The sequence below is a fragment of the Fusarium falciforme genome, chromosome 7 (assembly GCF_026873545.1).
Source record: "Fusarium falciforme chromosome 7, complete sequence".
Lineage (NCBI taxonomy): Eukaryota > Fungi > Ascomycota > Sordariomycetes > Hypocreales > Nectriaceae > Fusarium > Fusarium falciforme.
The window spans coordinates 2,092,270-2,109,227 of NC_070550.1; the positions used below are offsets into that span (position 1 = coordinate 2,092,270).

The following is a 16,958-nucleotide window of genomic DNA, read 5'->3' on the forward strand; positions in this document are numbered from 1 at the left end:
CAAGCAGCTGGAAATTAGCCTCTCCAAGCCCCGGCAGTTCTCTCGGCGCCCCTGCTTCTCCCTTTCATCATGCGAGTCAGTGCAACCATCAAGTGGAGGCAAGTTGTTCCATCCGCTCAATGTGGAGTGTCTCACTTTCATGTTGGATTTATCGTACTTCTTCTCTCGCGTCTGTTGATGAAAATAACCATCACCCCCCTTGTCCAACCAACGCCCGCCCGCCACGATGAGTGAAGATCAACCTATCGACCATGTGCATTCCTCCTCGCGGTGTCCATGCCGTCCCACACAGCGCAGGTCACATAAGAAGTCCCGCAACGGCTGCCGCAACTGCAAGCAGCGTAGGGTCAAGGTGAGTTCCTCTTATACGACCTGCAGGCCAAGCCTTCTGACATGCACAGTGTGATGAGAGTAAGCCCGTTTGCGGCAACTGCTCTCGCTGCTCAATCCCTTGCGACTTTGATCCCGCCAACGCATCTGCCTCCTTGCCGGCTGCTACTGCCCCGAGGAGACGTGGTCGGCCCCTGAAGTGGACTTCAAGTCCCGATGATCAGGTTTCTAAATCGGCACCTGGCCTGTCCGGATTACGCGAACCCGACTTATCCGCACGTGGGCCTGAGGTGACCTTGAATGTCCAAGAGATGCAGCTCTTCTACCACTTCATCACCACCACCTCGCTCACACTTGGAGATGATGTCCTCTGGCACGACAAGGTGCCACGTCTCGCTTTTGAGCATCATTATATCCTTCGACTCATGCTTGCCATCTCAGCACTTCATCTATCACGGCTACGAGTCATTGAGGCAAGCAAGTACGAGGAGCTCGCCGAGGCTCATGCTTCCGTCGCTTTGCGCCAAGTCACAGAGCTTCTTCCCCATGTCAGTCGAAAGAACTGTTCGGCGCTATACATAGCGACCGTTCTGGTTTGTAATTATACCTTTGCGAAACCGCCAGGAAAGAATCACTTTCTTCTTGTTACCGAGGGGACCAAGGTTGCTTGGTGGAATCTTTTTCGAGGAGTGCGCATTGTTATTGAGACCATGGGTCTACCAGCAATATTCTCCGGTGTTTTGGGCCCCTTCCCGCCAGAAACTACTACAAAACTGCCACTGATAGAGGGCAGACAAGGATATATACCGTGGGAAGGGCCAATGTCCAGTCTGAACGAACTAATCGCCGCCTGTAAAGAACCAGGGCTCGAGAATCTCAAAGGAATCTGCGAAGGACTTATCGATTGTTTCCGTGGTGTATATGGAACTGCTGAAGAGCCCGAGAGCGAGACCCATGGAAAGATGCACATTGTCATGCGTTGGCTATGGCTTTTGGAGGATGACTTTCTTCACCAAGTCAACAACATGATACCTCAGGCTCTTTTACTTTTAGGCCATTTTGCAGTTCTGATCCAGACTGTGGAATGCTTTTGGTTTATGAAAGGATGGGCACATCATATTATAGAGGGTATCCAGCCGCACCTTGACTCGAACTATATTGGGTGGATATCCTGGCCTCAGAGGCAGATAGAACAATGAGACACCGAGTGATTTCCCAGATCGAAAATTCATGGATCCTTCGACGATTATTTATATTCATGCCTGGCATGGGGCCCTCGGCCGCAATGGGAAATGTGGAAATACTTAATATCGTAGCAGCTGGCTTAGAGTCTTGAAGATTTACACAGACCATATGTCGGCTCAGTCCAAATGAGAAGAGCAGCTAGTAACCCTAACGAAAAGCAAGAAATCACTGCCCTACTCACATCCTCTCCATCTTCACATATGCCTATCCAGTTTGTCCTTGGCGGTCCCTCGATCGGTTCTCAACTTCAGCCACAGCCGCCAGCTCTCGCTCTTTTTTGCCCTTTATCATATCGAACCACCACTGAAGCAGGCACGTCAAACTATCAAACAAGACCAATCATTAGTCCCATAACGCCTAATAGGGCAAGGGGGAGAGGAAGTTTAGAAACTCACAAGTTAAGCAAGGAGAAGATGGCGCAAGCGTATGCAATGCTCTCCAATTCTGCAGACCACTCAACCCCAGCCTTCATCAATCCTCCCACGCCTCGCGGCAGATTTCTATTGGAGTATCTCAATGTCCGAGGGTGAATTGATCTTTCATAAAGGTCAATCTCCGTAGTGTCGGCCCCGATGAACATGAAGACAGAGGCTGTGAGCCACATGGGCGTAGCAAACACCAATCCCCATCGTGCTCGGGCTGTCCAATGACCGTGAGAAAGGCGAATTGCTGTGAACGGTGATACGATGGACTAAATATGAGACGGGATTAGCTGAGACTGGTATTTTCCCTTGTAATTAGTGCGGGACTCACCACGACGAGGTTGCCTATGGCGGCGTTTCTTAGCTCTCCATGATCAGTCTTTGCAACGAGGGTTGCAGAAAGTCCAAGAACAACGAGAGAGAATATAAACTTGGTAACTTCGGCCTTTTTACTCTCTTCGTTAGCTTCCTCTCTTGGTGTTGGCTGAGCTGTCATTGTTGGACTTCTAAAAAAGTAAATTGGTGAAATGAGAAGGATTGTCGTATACCCGGTCTGAGAACTGTACCTGCGACCAACGTGGATGTCCTTATCACTTATACAATGATTTTTCTCCGTTTGTACGCGGGTGGCTTGCCTCTGAGCCTCAGTCACCTGGACCGTCAAGTTCCCATGGCTGGCAGCCACAGTCCGCCCTGATGTTCGAGACCCCCAACACATGGACTTTGGCGCTACATTAAAGTGTAGTGTCTCAGCTTGGCGCCTAAGTTCACAGCACGTTGTGACAACTCCGTGGAGAGGCTACCAAGTAGTGTCCCCTTTTGGGAAGAATGAGGGTCTGGTAAGGGCTGTGTTCGACTTAGTTCGCTTGGGTGCTCTAGGCAGCAACCGGCAATCAACCTTTGCCGCCCTAGACAAGGACTTGATCATGGCAAACAATATGACGGTAAACAGGAGGAACACGTCAAGGTATAAATGTGCCACAAGTGTGATCGGTATTGGGCTTCATATCAATCTTTACCCACGAATGGTGCCCATAGTTTATTTCTACAAGAGCGTCTGCTTCAAAAAGCTGATTCCCGAAGTATCTAAGAATTACCATTGCAATCAATACAAAAAAGAGATTTGTCGTTTTTGAACTTGTTCTACGTGAAATATTGCCAATGTCTTGTCCAGTCAAACCCAGCCTCCTGTTTATTCAACCCTCCTACGAACGCGCTTACAGGTTCTTGGTTCTCGACCTCGGCGATGTATGCTGCCGGGCATTCCAAGAACCACATCTGCGGCTGGGACTCATAAAAAGCATCAAACTTCTTCTGAAGCGCCATTTTTAGGCTATTTACACTTCCGTCGGGATGCAAACTTGTCCAAGGCTGTGTGCAGGTGTGGCCCTTGCACGTCTTGAGGACCATGTTGAGGGCATTCAAGCGCAGGAGTACCTGCTCCAGGGGGCGACCAGAAAGTTGATATGCTGAGCGTGACTTGCTGGAAGCTGCAATATTTAGAGTTTGATGAGGATCGGACTGGTCATCATCAGCCATGTTTCCCCTCTTCTTGACACGGGTGGCACATACCTGGAGGTCAAAGAACTCCGTCTCATTCGTACACCAAACCGAGTAGTAAAGGCTGTACTCTTCCGCCACAATTCTCAGCCCCTTGAAAGTGTTGTTCAGATAAACGTTTTGCCAAACTCCAGCCTCGCGATGCCGGTCACTGCGACCGCCGTAAATTCCCTCTGGGACAGCCTAGAATAATGAGCACGTGGTATTCACAAAAGATGGAACGACTTACGGCACCCCAGTACTCAATCGCAGCATGCTCATGTCTGCTTGCATGGGTCTTTGGATCTCCCAGCGGCATGATGGCCCCATCAGTGTCCTTGTCAACGCCGGCAATTTGGAGAAGAGTTGAAGAAACGTCTGTGTGAGTGGTGACCACGTCGACAGACCCTCTTGCAGGGATACCTGGGCCGCGAACAAAAAAGGGAATGTGAATATCAGTGTCTAGATAATATCAGCGTCGCAATTCGACGGGAAAAGTGACATTCATACCATAGCCACACTCTTTTCCAGGGTTCATTCGGTGCTGCGAGATGTGATATCCGTTATCTGTTGTGTAGAAGATGTATGTATTGTCCAGTTGTCCAGCTTTCTCAAGACGGCCAACAAGTTCAGATACCATTTCGTCGACTGATTGAAGTGCACGAAGTCTCTGTCGTTGATAATGATCATTATACGTCAAGGTTGTCTCGTTCAGTGGAGGCAGATCCCCGACCCAACCGGCTGCTCCGTCGATTGCCGCGTTGAAGCTTTTCTCTCTCGGAATGGCATAGTCGGAAAACAGATGCTCATGTCTCGGGGCAGACTTCGGTTCTTCCAAGTACGAGAGGTCTCGTTCCGTATCAATGACCCAATTGGAATGAGGTGCGATTGGTGAGACTGTCAGGAAGAAGGGGTCCGCCTCTGCCAATGCTTCATCCAGCCAAGCAAGAGCCTTCTCAGTGATGACATCCGTTGAGTACTGGCCTGCATAGCTCACGGGTTCTTCGCCGTTGTGCGTAATCTTGGCGTTCCAATATTGGTAGGTGAACGGATCAAGAAGAAAGTCAGAGCCGTTGAAGCCTTTGGCATAGGGCTGGTTGAAGTTGTCGACGGTGTGAAAGTTCCATAGCTTGCCAGTGTAGTAAGTATTGTACCCGGCTTCTTGCATCCAAACAAAGAGATTATCATCATTGATTCCTTGCTGGACCACCTTGGGATATCCGCCATGAGGTGGGGAGACGTTGGTCACGTTGTGGTTGTGAGCAGCTTGGCCGGTCCAGAGAGTGGCCCGAGAAGGGCAGCATAGGGCTACAGTGCAGAAGTGCTGATTGTAACTCGTACCCTCGTTGACGATCAGGTTCTGGGACAACTTGTTAGACCTGGTGCAGCACAGCCGAGTATGTGATACGAACTGTAAGATGAGGCATGTGCTGGACGCTCTCCATGTGCAAGTCCTGATCATCGGTCAAGATGAAGACAATGTTGGGCCGGCTACATAACGCAGCCTGCACAAAGAACAACCACCCTGCCGTGAGTGCAAACATGTTGGCGGCAGTGATGTAGAGGAATCAGTGTGAATCGACATCGCCAGCTGAATTGCCGATTCTACATAAATCACCTAAATAAGGCTAGACAACATCCTCGATATGGAGCCCACTCAATAGTGTCGCAGGGCCGATGGTGCAATTGGGGCCTGTCCGATGTGCGACTCCGATCGCTGATGCTCAAGTTCCGATGGGGCCGACGGCTCCGATGCCCGACGGTCTGCCACCCCGGGCCCCCGATTGCATCGGTGGGGTTTTGACATCCATTCCATAGCAGCCGACTCAGCGCTAGCTTTACATGGGTCCTTGTGTACCACAGCTATCGGCAGTTAGGGACCAGCGAGAGGAATTTCTGAGTCGCAAAACACTCGAGAATCCTGGACTCCTTTGTTCTGAATTGTACACCCAAGTATCGAATGCGCTATCCCTTTTGATGAATAGTCAATATGGTTGCGCAAAAGAACAACACGATCGTCGAGGTAGACGAACAAACTCCCCTGTTATCGCCTCACAGTGATGGTGCTAGTAAGTGAGCAGACTTCAAGGGGCCAAACCAACATTAACAGACTTCCCAGAAGATCAAACACCAGCTTCTAGCATCACGTTGGTGGTCTTTCCGATCCTCCTAGCGGGTATGTCTTCCAAACTTCACCACCGACACTTGTTCACTGAACTAAACTAGGCATCTTCTTGTCAAACGTCGTTTCATCAGTGGTCATCGCGACTAATCAGCGCATCGCGTCTGAGTTCAACGCCTTGTCTTCTGCGGCGTGGCTCTTGACCATCTACACGCTGGCCCAGTCAGCGAGCCAACCCTTGGTAACAACAAGATGCCCCTATGAGAAATTCATGCTTACAATGTGTTTAGTATGGAAAGCTGAGCGATATTTACGGGAGAAAGGTTTGCCTGGTATTTTGCTGGGTTGTCTTCGGAATAGGCTGCCTCCTCGTGTAAGTTGAACACTCTCAAAGATGGCGACGACACTCACTCTTTCTTACAGCGCGGTTGGTCAGAGCTACTGGCATCTACTTCTAGGACGTGCTATCAGCGGAATAGGAAGCGCTGGAAAGATTGCATTGACGTCAATCATTGTTGCTGGTGAGTTACAGTCCCGGATCAGATACCAGGTTACTTTGCTCATAGGTATAGATGTGATTCCGCTGCCTAAAGTCGCACAATATCGAGGCTATGTGAACTTGACGGCCACAGTAGCCCGGTCTCTTGGAGGCCCAATTGGAGGATGGCTTGCAGGCAGCGTTGGCTGGCGTTGGTGAGTCTCCGCGCGTCCAAGTTGTCGACAGGACTAACTCCAACGCAGGCCGTTCCTTATCCAACTTCCCGTGGCATTAGCTGGGCTTGCTCTTGTGCTCTGGAAACTGCCCGAGCCGAAAGAAACCATCCTTATAGATGATGCAGAACCACAACCCACCGGGTCCAAGATATCCCGGGTTGACTTTGCAGGCGCGGCAATGCTCGTTGCTACTGTTCTCACCGGTCTTTTGTCGTTGGACTTTTGCACCAAGCATGGTCTAGGCTTCATAGTCTACGGCCTGGTTGGCGCATTCGTGCTGTCGCTATCTCTTTTCTGTGTTATCGAAAAGTACTACGCTAAGGAGCCAATCTTGCCGCTGGAGCTCATCTTCAAACGAGAGGTTCTGACATCGTACTCGATCGTATGCTTCCAGGCGGCTGGCCAATTTGGAGTAGGTAGCCGGTGAGAGTATGACAATGAAGCGATGGATACTAACGTTGTGTCAGTTGCTCTACACGATTCCCATTTACTTCCAGGTCATCGGGCGGGAGTCCATTGCGTCTAGCAGCAGTCGGATTGTTCCAGTGGTTGTCGGTAATGCTTTCGGGACAATGACTAGCCAACGACTAATCACCAAGACACAACGTTATAAAGGGCTGACAGCTTTTGGAAATATTGTCGGCCTAGTCGGCTTCTCCCTGATCTTTCTCCGCTGGAGAGGGAGTACACGGTGGTTTGACGCATTGCTTGTCGCCCTACCCGGCACCGGGATGGGTGTCATACAATCCACGACTTTCGTACATCTCGCAGCATCTCTAGACCGGTCTGAGATAGCCATTGCCGGAGCTTCGTGGTTTCTTGCGCAAAACATCGGAGTTCTGATGGGTGCGAGCATATCCACGGCCACGATCAACTATGCCCTCAGACATGGACTTGAGACACTGCTACGCGGGGTTGAAAGTCGGGACGAGGTATGTTGAAACGCGAGGCGTTTCCTGCACCATTGAAGTACTAAGTATGTCAAGATCATTCGGAACATAACATCAAATGTCGAGTATACCCAGAACCTCCCAGAGCATCTCTGGGTTTTGGTGTCGAAGGCGTATATCCGGGCGATTGCCTGTTCAAATGGTACGTCGATCTACGCGACAAGACGGCTCCCACACTAATCAGCCACTTGGTAGTTTTATCTGTGGGGTGTATCATTTTAGCATTGGCTGTCACTCTCACCATGCGGGAGAAGCCATTGGGAGGGTGAGCTACCAGGGCACAGGTGACCTCGTGCAGGCGGATGATAGATGAAGCCAGGATGGATGGTTACAATTGCGGCTAGAAGCACCACAAAATGCGGGGAAGAGTTTCTCACTTCCAATTGGTTTAGCGCCATAGATAGAAATAAAAGCATTGCTTCAATAGGTTTAGCCCCATGTTGTGACTCGCGGTCAAATGACGCTATTTCGGCTCTTGGTTGCGACATCGCCAACGTCCCTCAAAACAGTCCATAGCCCCGACAGTAGACAAGATTGGTATTCACCATTCGGCGGGAAAAGTACCAACGCAATGGAGACCAGTGGCGTGCAAAAAAAGCGAGGTGCGACCGTCAAGGCTTGTCTCCGCTGTCACCGACGAAAACAACGATGTGTCGGCTTCCCCGCGTGCTCGAACTGCGAAGCAGCCAACATCCCTTGCAGCAGAATCTCCACACCCTCAATGAGACGCCTGGGGACTCTATCGAAGGAGGAGCTTCTCAACAGGATCGAAATATTGGAAAACCAAGCATCTAGCCGAGCGACTTATGACGGGGCGAGCCCGGCCTTGTCACAGCAGGATGATGATTGGGAGCCAAGCTACGACTCAACTCAAGAACCTCCACAGGAGAGGACGAGACCAACACCACGATTCTCTCCCGAAATTTCTACGACATTACCTACCACAAGAGGCTCTCAGCAGAGAAGTGTCGCCATCAGTAATGAGCAACAAGGGACGCATCAGGAGACGATATGGAAGACAGATCCGGAGATTCGACGGCAGATATTGACGACATATCTGGAAAGCATGCATCGGCGCGTTCCGTTTTGCGACTACACCGAGATCCTCCAGACAAATGAACAAGGCCCCGGCGGTATAGTATTGACAGATTCGGATCGAATCAAGCTGCTCCGACTTTACATGTCCTGTGCCATCGGAGCGGCAGTCATGCAACTCACCGGCGTCTCACCCGGACCGCGGCCAGAAACCTACTTCACCAGGGCATTAGAGCTACGAGATGAGATCGAGGAGGCAGACTTGGTCACACAGACTGAAGTTCTTCTCTGGATTGTTCTCTACAAGCTCCGCGCTTGTTTCTCCTCTGAGGTCTGGTATCTCATCGGATCAGCTGTCCGCACAGCTATCGACGCCGATCTGCATCGAGAACATCACTACACCACACTCTCTACTGTGGCTGCCGAGCGGCATCGATGTTTGTTCTGGGCTGTGTATGTCATAGAGAGAAACATCTGCTGGTCTCTCAAGCGCCCCTTCAGTCTTTCAGATCACGACATAGATGCAAAGCTACCCCCACCTACGACGCATTCAATACTCTCAGGCAGTGACGGCGTTGGCCGTCCAGAATCGCAAGGCGAGTCGCAAAGACCTCTCGACACAAGAGTCTTTATCTCCACAATCCAGCTCGGCAGGATCAACTCGAACGCTTTCACTCAGCTATACCGAGTTGATCGAGAATCGATAGACCGAGAGCAAATACCTCCCCTCCTCGACCGTTTATACCAGTTCGAGGCCTCTTTACCGGAGTACTGTGCACCCGATTACGACTTTTTACAGCTGCATGTAAAGAAATCAGTCTGCGTACTTATCGAACCGCTACTCTCCGCGTTGCATCACTCAGACTATCTGATTAAAATTTGTCTGGAGGCGGCAGGCAGCGTGTGTCAGCTCTTCAAGAAGCTTCGTCTGAAGCGGTGTCTAGGGTATTCTTTTACCATGATCAACTCGGTCTTTGTAGCTGGGACTACAATATGGTGAGTCTATGAACATGAACTCCAGACGACTGCAGACTGACGTGAAAAGTTACGTTGTATCAAAAGTTCCCAGCCTATGGACTCCAGCCAGAGCCAACGATCTCCACGTGTGCTCATCATCACTATACGCGGCAGCCGAGAGGAACCCAGCCATTCGTAAATACTGCGACACCCTAGATGCTATTATAGAAGCAGTCTCGGAATATGTCGAACAAGTCTTGAGTACTCCCGGACCTTTCACTAGCACCGGGAGCGCCATCAGTTCTCCCGCAGAGGATAAGAGTCCCCGCAACGCCTTTGAGAGGCTTGGCCACTCTCTCAAAGAGCTCAAATTTGAGTTTCCTTCTCATGCTTACCCGGAATATCGCTTGGAGGATGGGCACTCGGAAGCGGCGTGTTCACATGCGGACCTCAACTTGGATGCGATCGGCATCTTTGGGGATGTTGACCTGTCTTCAATCCAGCATTTATTTACGGCCAATTGAGTCCCACAACAATACAAGGTCAAATAAATAATTCAAAGACCCTTTCAAATCTTCTTGTACTTCGTATAGCTCTTGAGATCGAGCATCTGTTGGAGTCTTGGGGTGAGCCTTAGCGCCGTTCTCCATCTTGCGTCATCGACCATCGTTCTTGTGCCATCGCACATCTCCAATTCTCTGCATCGGCCATCGGAAACCACTTCCTATGGCCGATGACTGCCGATACTGACATTGATTCGAGTTTGGGTTATTCCATGCGATGCCACAACAACACCAAATAATTGCGCCATCAACCTAGGATTAAGCTATCACGTCTTGGCTGATGCAGTCAGGACTTATAGAAGGCCGGATGTCGGCAATCTATACCAGACAAAACAACAGATCAGTCAGTCCCGAGAAGCGTTCAGGCCCGGCGACAATACAATGGTCACTCAAGTTTCTACCCGGCCAGAGGCCGCAACTCAGGCAGAGGCTTCGCCTAACATGTCGACTGAGAAGATTCCTCAGAACCAACCATGTTCGGAGGCTCTGATAGTTGCCGATTGGACTCCAAAGGCCGAAGCTCACTTACGAAGAAAGTGAGCATAACTCCTGTCCTTTCAAGGCTACCTGAAGACTAACCAATGTTAGACTGGACTTTACGATCCTGCCCATGCTCATGCTGGGTCTCTTCGCTCTTCAACTCGACAAAGGAAACCTCTCTTATGCCCTGACTACGAGCTTCACAAAAGACCTTGGAATCGACAACAACAATGTCAACTATGGAAACCAGCTTATGCTCGCCGCCATCGTCGTCTTTGAGATCCCGTTCAACATGGTCCTTTCAAGGATTGGTCCCGCTCTTTGGCTCACCATTCAGATCTTTGCCTGGGGAACGGTTGCGACGGCTCAGACGGCGATTCATAACTTGGCGGGCTTTTATGCGACAAGGTTTATTCTGGGTATGTGGGAGGCTGGATATCTCGCTGCATCCTTAACGATTCTCGCGTCGTTCTATACCCGAAGAGAGATGGCTATGCGAGTAACTCTGGTGTACATTGGCAATTACTTCTCCAGTGGCATCGGTGGTCTCCTCGCAGGTGCCATCTTTAAAATTCCAGAGTCATCGGGATTACAGAAATGGCAGGTATGCCTCCCCTGGCCATGCAACTCGCTCCATCACTGATGCTAACTTGCTTTTAGTGGTTGTTTCTTATCGATGGGCTCTTTACCTTTGTCGTCGGAATCATGTTCATCTTCTTGATGCCCCGATCAACAGATAACACAACCCCCCTTTGTGGTCTTCAAAGTCTCAACTTCTTTAACGACGAAGAGCGCCGAATCCTGAACGACAGAGTCATTCTCGACGATCCTCGCAAGACGGTTCGCCTCGAGGGCATTGGTCCCAAAAGAGTCCTGCAGATTGTCTTCACGAGCTTCCGCATCTGGAGCCATTTCGGTATTAATGTCATCTCCCTCACGCCTAAAGGAGGGCTCGGGGTGTATTCACCCACCATCATCAAGAACCTGGGGTTTGATGCTACCACAGCCTCTTTTCTCTCTTCTGTTCACAACTTTGGAGTCTGTATCTTTGCCATCACCGTCGCTTGGATCAGTGACAAGACATCCCGCCGAGGTCTTTTATGTCTGATCTGCGCAGTCTACTCCATCATTTTCTCTGGAGTTCAATATGCAGTCGTGAGAAGCAGCGATGTGTGGCTTAAGTACGCTATTCTCACTGTCCTCACATCTGGGATGGCTATCTCCCAGAGCATCAACGATGCTTGGTTCAGCGTCAACACGGCTCATCCACAGGAACGATGTATCGGCCTTGCCCTCGCTGTCGCTGGCTCAAACCTCGGTGGTTTGTGCGGGCAGAACATCTTTGTCAAGAGCGATGCGCCGTACTACTACCACGGATTTCTCAAGGTGCTCTGTATTTATGCCGGAAGCGTGGTGCTTATTGCTGGGCTGATGTTTTACTACTGGAATGAGAACCGGAAGCTTGCTAAGGAGACGATTGCGGGAGAACTGGTCACTGAGCATGGAGTATCGGAACTCAGCCGAGATGGTGGCAAGTCAAGGGTCAAGAATCAGCTGTAAGACGTATGACGAGCCTACTCGAGACACGAGAGATAGAAACACATCAGCCACAGGAGCAAGTCTTTGCCTAGCCACTGACCTTGGTAGTAGTCGTAGAGATGCAACAGAGAGTATTCTTCCAGGCCTCATGCCACAAGAAGGTAGGTGCTTTGTATAACAAGTAGAGACAGGTGAGATAAGCGTCCCTTTCATATCCAACACTCTAAGCAAATATTCTATATCTATAACACATACAAAGACATTATGAATCTATACGCATTCTAAAGAGGAGCACAACCACAACGTCAAAAAGAAGCGAATACAAAGGCATCTTTTAACTGGTTGAGGTATTTTCGAAATTCGACAAGGCTAACAAGGTCCGAACATGCGGATCATACAAGGTCGCCCACTTGAACACCAACAGGAGAACAAACCGGTGTTGCTGGTTCATGGCGTTTTCCCTGCTCAAGGCACCACTACTTCTTTGTTTGCTTCACACTCACAACCGCACCTTTACTTACGCCACTTCTATAGAAAAATTGATTGTTCTGAAGATTATCCTCTCGCGCTGTAAGTGAAAGTTGCTGGGCTTTTCCTCAGCCCCATGAACCTATCCTCTTCTGCCATTACTACGACCAGTTCCGCATGTTGCTCTCCGCATCTAGCTACCCTGAGCATCCTATCCCAGCAATTTAAACCTTCTGTATCCAATGTTTAGCTGGTGTTAGCACCAAGACCTTGCAAGAATAGTGAAGGACCCCAACTAATCAGGTACTAATTGGCTGTTCTTGATTAGAAAAAATTGTTCAGATGATCCTGCCTCCTCGACGGCGGACACCCTCCATACTGCGGCATCCCGATGAACCCTGACCGATCAAGATGACAAGAGATGCGAGCACCCTGGCCGAGATGCTCAAACTCTGCAAACTCGCTGCAAAACTGAGCCTGGAATGAGGAAGTTGGCGACCGGTTCGGCACAACGGGCACCCTCGGACACTGGCTGACAAAGTGAACCACTCCCGCGCCATCCTGGTGGGACATCTGAACCAGCCGCTCAAACGACACCTTGGACATGTTGGCTCCCCTGCTGGAGCAGTAGTCGAAGATGGAATGGAAGGTCCCCGTCTCGAGGGTTATCGGCCCCAGGGATAATTCCCGGGGTTTAGTTCTTTCGAGGATATTGAGGAGGTCGGGCGAGTTGGCGGTGAAGCCGCTGATACTCAGGCGGTTCAGAACAGGCAGTGTTTGCAACCTTGCCACGCGCTGCAGAACCTTCCAGTCGCGGTTCGGGACCCGGGTGGCGATTCTACGGTATCTCAGATCCAGGTCCTCAAGTCGGGGACATTCCGCCAAGACTTTTGCAAGGCCGTCAAAGTCGCGCTCCTCCTGCCACCGGGCTGCTTCGATTATGCCAAGGCTCCTTCCTACCAGGCCGTCGTGCGACGGGTCTCTGAGGTTTTTGAACAAGACGCGGGTGCAGATATTGACTGATAGAGATGTAAGAGTGGACAGGGAGTCGGCCAGACCTGGGTCGCCCCAGTTGATGATGCTAAGCTGTTCGGAGGGCAGGCTGCACTCTTCCATGTTTGGGCCGTTGAAGATATTGAGATGTTTGAGTTTCAAGTTACTGGTGGCCAATGCTCGCAAAGACTGATCCAAGAGCTCAATTGCGCATTGCCACATGGTCGTTGATTGTGCGAGGTGCGTTGCAGCGCGCAGGACGTTGTTAGGCAGGTTGTTGTTGATCCTTAGTTCTAGCGAGAGCGATAGGAGGCCGTCGACTCTGTGAGATTTGGCAAGCCCGTTATATGCTTGTGTGAGCAGGCTAGTCATCTCCTCCTGGCGTGGATCGAGCTGAGATGTCTGGGTTCTCTCGGCCTCCTTGTCGGCTACGCCAACGAGGCATAGCCTTCGTACGCAAGAGCGGAAGCCTCCCGCCTGGACATTAACTGTGAGTTCTCGCAAGGCATCGGCTGTCATTACGACATGCTGCGTGTAGAAGAATGTCTTGAAGTGAGACTCGGAACTTTTGTCTGACAGAGCCTTGCAGGCGAGGCGAAGGCTGCGGATATCTTTGAGTGGCAGTAATCTGACAATCAACTCGATGACCTCGGTTGGGAGGGTTTCCAGCGGGGATGGCATGGTCACGGTGGAGATGGAACTCGGGATCGTATTGGTGAGAGTTGATGCTGTCTTGGATGAACTGAGAAGGACGAGGTTGAAACGGAAGAGGAGAAGAAACTGTCTCATGATGTGACTCTCACGTGACATGTAAGGTGGGAAGCGCTGGTGCCTGCAGTGGGCGTCAGCCTCCGAAAGGGAGCAAGGCAACTTGTCTCTATCGAGGTAGCTGAGAAAGTCAGAATTATGATTCTTTGCATTGGAAAAATCGACGTGTAAAATGTTTACCAGATCTCGACCTATAACGGAATTGAGTGCTTTTTGTAGTGGTTATATGTACCATCAGGAATTGACGGTCGAGAGATTATACTCAAGATAATAAGAGATAGAAGCATGTTAGCTACAGGAGTAAGTCTTTGCTCACCCGCCGACTTTCCTATTAATCCTAGAGATGCAACATAGAGTATTGTTCCTGTGTTAGCATTGGGATATGATGCTATGCTGTATTACTAATGTGTTATTTGTTAGAGTTAAAACCCGGCCCTCGATGCGATAACTGAGCCAGAAGACTGAGTATTGTTCCAGGCCTCAAGCACGATAAGGTGGGTGCTTCGTGCGACCGCTTTGCAATGAGTTTATTTTATATTGCAATTTTAAGTGTAATTGCTATTGCTTTCAACTGAACGAGTAGGTTGCCAAGACCGGGGCTGCAGGGCATACCATGTTGCGTGACACAAGAAGGGCTATTCTTAGGTCGACTGATATACCGAATGTCAGATCATTGTAAGCGCTTCTGATAAGTATTTATCCCGAAAGCACAAGCCATGAGTTATTTTTAGCCCTATTTGTGAGCAGCGCGTAAGCATATAAGCTATTCTAGAAACGAAATTTGATCAAGACCACACCAAGAATCTACCACCACCCACTCATACGTACTCCCTGTCATCAAAGCCCTGTAGATCAGCCTCTTATTACTGTTGGATTTGGTATCCAATCCAATATTAGGTTCGTCCCCTCGGGTTATCTAAGCGAAATCTCACACATCTCTCACATTCACCAACCAAGTCCACCGCCCATCATGAACAACCTCGTCGAACCTCTCAGCCCGCGAAGACAAGGATTAAATAGACTTTTCAACGCTAATGGGCAATCACATGCTGCGCCACAGGATGCTCAAATACTTTTCTCATCTTCAAGGTATTACTATAGTAAAATCTATACCAGTCGCTATGCTTGACAAGCACTTATCACATCTATATCAACCACCAGCCACACACACCAACCGCCTCCGCTACGCACCCACCTCAAAGTCCTTCTCTAGCTGCTCCTGGAACTTTTCCCACTGCCCCTTGAGCTTGCAAGCCGAAGTCCAGTAATTCCCCTTCTCATCCTTACCCAAGATAAAGAACCCATCCACAGGCTTAATGGGACCATGGTTCTCCTGCACATACACAGGTCGACACGGTCGATCACCACTCTTGAGCGCTGGTGAAAAGTCCAGGTCAAACAGGCCTGCTTTTGACCAGTTGGACAATCCCACCTGCGCCATATTTCCATCTCCGAAAATTACGATGGGGAGACCCATGCCGTGTTGGCGAACCAGGGCAAAGTAAGCTTCGTGCTGTGCACGAGTTCCTTGTTCGTTAATTGCACGACGAACTTGACGTGCGACGTAGCTTAGGGGCTTTGTGGTGATGTCTTTGGCTTGGAGGAGGATGTTTGCCCAGCCGAATGCGTTGCCTACGTATGGGCGCTCGGAAGATGGGGGGATGAGGTCATTTTCGAATGCCTTGCGTAGAGACATGGCAATGGAGATGTTGACCTAATTACAAGTTAGCAAAAGGATGGTGTGTGGATAGACAAGACACTTACTGGTCTATCTGGGCTCATGTCCAGAGGTGTAATGACACATCGCATAATCCAGGCCGTCAAAACGTCATTCTCGGTGAGAAACACCTTTGACACATCTTCTCCATTCGCAAGCGCCTCTTCACGCAGTTCGTCCAAAGCCTTATCAAGCTGCACCTGCCAGTATGTCTGTGGTACACAAACCATGCGGTTCTCCTTGGCCCGTAGAAGCATATCGACACCATAGCCAAGACCCCACTTGAGCATGCCTCCCAGACCTACTCGCGTCTTAGACAAGACGTGTTCTTCTGTTGCAGGTCGAGTGCCCTTGGCCAGAGCGTCGAAGGGGTCGGGGTCCATTTCGCAGGGGTCCGGAATATCGTCTTCGTCCCCCCACAGCATCTCATTCCAGCCCTCGACGACATATTGCATACCAAGTGCATCAAACGCGACGTGTTGCCATTGAAGTGTTGCGATCGTAATATCCGTGAATGAATTGACTCGTAGACCCAAGACAGGGCGATCAGCCGTCAAGTAATCCGAGATTCCACCTGGTGTATATCCCGGCCCCCAAGCCAGTTCTTCCAAGTCGTCCGGGTCTGACACTACGGCTGGTCGATCGCTCGGTCGAGGTATCTTCGAAGCTGCAGGATGTGACGATGCAGGCATGTTGTGATCGACGTGAGAAAAGGTTATTGCAGGTCGCTCCGCCGTGAATTCGGTGGGTATGTGCCATTCAATGTTACCAGAGGCCTGCGAGATACTGTCAGCGGGGCCGTGGAGTGGATTGAAGTTTACTCACATTTTTCCTAAGCCTTCCTCCCAGCCGCTCCCATCCTTTCCGCTTCACAAGCCCCTCGAGAGATCTGTGAAGCTTCTCAGGGTCCAGGACCCCATCAAACACGATGGACACGGCCATGTTGTTTCCCTGGACCAGAGGACTGTTCTCGAAGAAGTGGATCGGTCGTACCCGATCGCTCGGGACGAGCTCCACGGCTGGGGAGGATCCGAACCACATATTGACGCTGTGGTTGGGAATATTCTGTTCCTTTCGCTTACTGCCAACGTTTCGTTTCCCAAGACTTGGATCAGG

At 50.3% G+C, this 16,958-nt stretch overlaps 6 protein-coding genes across 6 annotated transcripts; 3 read left to right on the forward strand and 3 right to left on the reverse strand.

Annotated features, from left to right (window-relative positions):
- Positions 1–226: 226 nt before the first annotated feature.
- On the forward strand, positions 227–1,529 carry NCS54_00926000 (Zn(2)-C6 fungal-type domain-containing protein; the record flags this gene model as incomplete). Its single annotated transcript, XM_053154613.1, has 2 exons — positions 227–352; positions 402–1,529. The coding sequence occupies 2 exons, from the start codon at positions 227–229 to the stop codon at positions 1,527–1,529; spliced, it is 1,254 nt and encodes a 417-aa protein (XP_053010588.1).
- Positions 1,530–3,140: 1,611 nt separating this feature from the next.
- On the reverse strand, positions 3,141–5,080 carry NCS54_00926100 (Arylsulfatase; the record flags this gene model as incomplete). Its single annotated transcript, XM_053154614.1, has 5 exons — positions 3,141–3,518; positions 3,570–3,740; positions 3,787–3,998; positions 4,047–4,896; positions 4,949–5,080. 5 exons carry the CDS (start codon positions 5,078–5,080, stop codon positions 3,141–3,143), a joined length of 1,743 nt encoding a protein of 580 aa, XP_053010589.1.
- Positions 5,081–5,526: 446 nt separating this feature from the next.
- NCS54_00926200 (MFS domain-containing protein) lies at positions 5,527–9,838 on the forward strand (the record flags this gene model as incomplete). Its single annotated transcript, XM_053154615.1, has 12 exons — positions 5,527–5,605; positions 5,656–5,712; positions 5,763–5,899; positions 5,949–6,031; positions 6,082–6,179; positions 6,231–6,351; positions 6,400–6,784; positions 6,840–7,304; positions 7,359–7,464; positions 7,545–7,587; positions 8,025–9,353; positions 9,403–9,838. 12 exons carry the CDS (start codon positions 5,527–5,529, stop codon positions 9,836–9,838), a joined length of 3,339 nt encoding a protein of 1,112 aa, XP_053010590.1.
- Positions 9,839–10,258: 420 nt separating this feature from the next.
- NCS54_00926300 (MFS domain-containing protein) lies at positions 10,259–11,917 on the forward strand (the record flags this gene model as incomplete). Its single annotated transcript, XM_053154616.1, has 3 exons — positions 10,259–10,413; positions 10,466–10,961; positions 11,018–11,917. 3 exons carry the CDS (start codon positions 10,259–10,261, stop codon positions 11,915–11,917), a joined length of 1,551 nt encoding a protein of 516 aa, XP_053010591.1.
- A 771-nt stretch (positions 11,918–12,688) lies between these two features.
- NCS54_00926400 (Hypothetical protein) lies at positions 12,689–14,146 on the reverse strand (the record flags this gene model as incomplete). Its single annotated transcript, XM_053154617.1, has 1 exon — positions 12,689–14,146. One exon carries the CDS (start codon positions 14,144–14,146, stop codon positions 12,689–12,691), a length of 1,458 nt encoding a protein of 485 aa, XP_053010592.1.
- A 1,162-nt stretch (positions 14,147–15,308) lies between these two features.
- Positions 15,309–16,883, reverse strand: NCS54_00926500 (Hypothetical protein; the record flags this gene model as incomplete). Its single annotated transcript, XM_053154618.1, has 3 exons — positions 15,309–15,839; positions 15,890–16,618; positions 16,668–16,883. The coding sequence occupies 3 exons, from the start codon at positions 16,881–16,883 to the stop codon at positions 15,309–15,311; spliced, it is 1,476 nt and encodes a 491-aa protein (XP_053010593.1).
- Between the last annotated feature and the right edge of the window lie 75 nt (positions 16,884–16,958).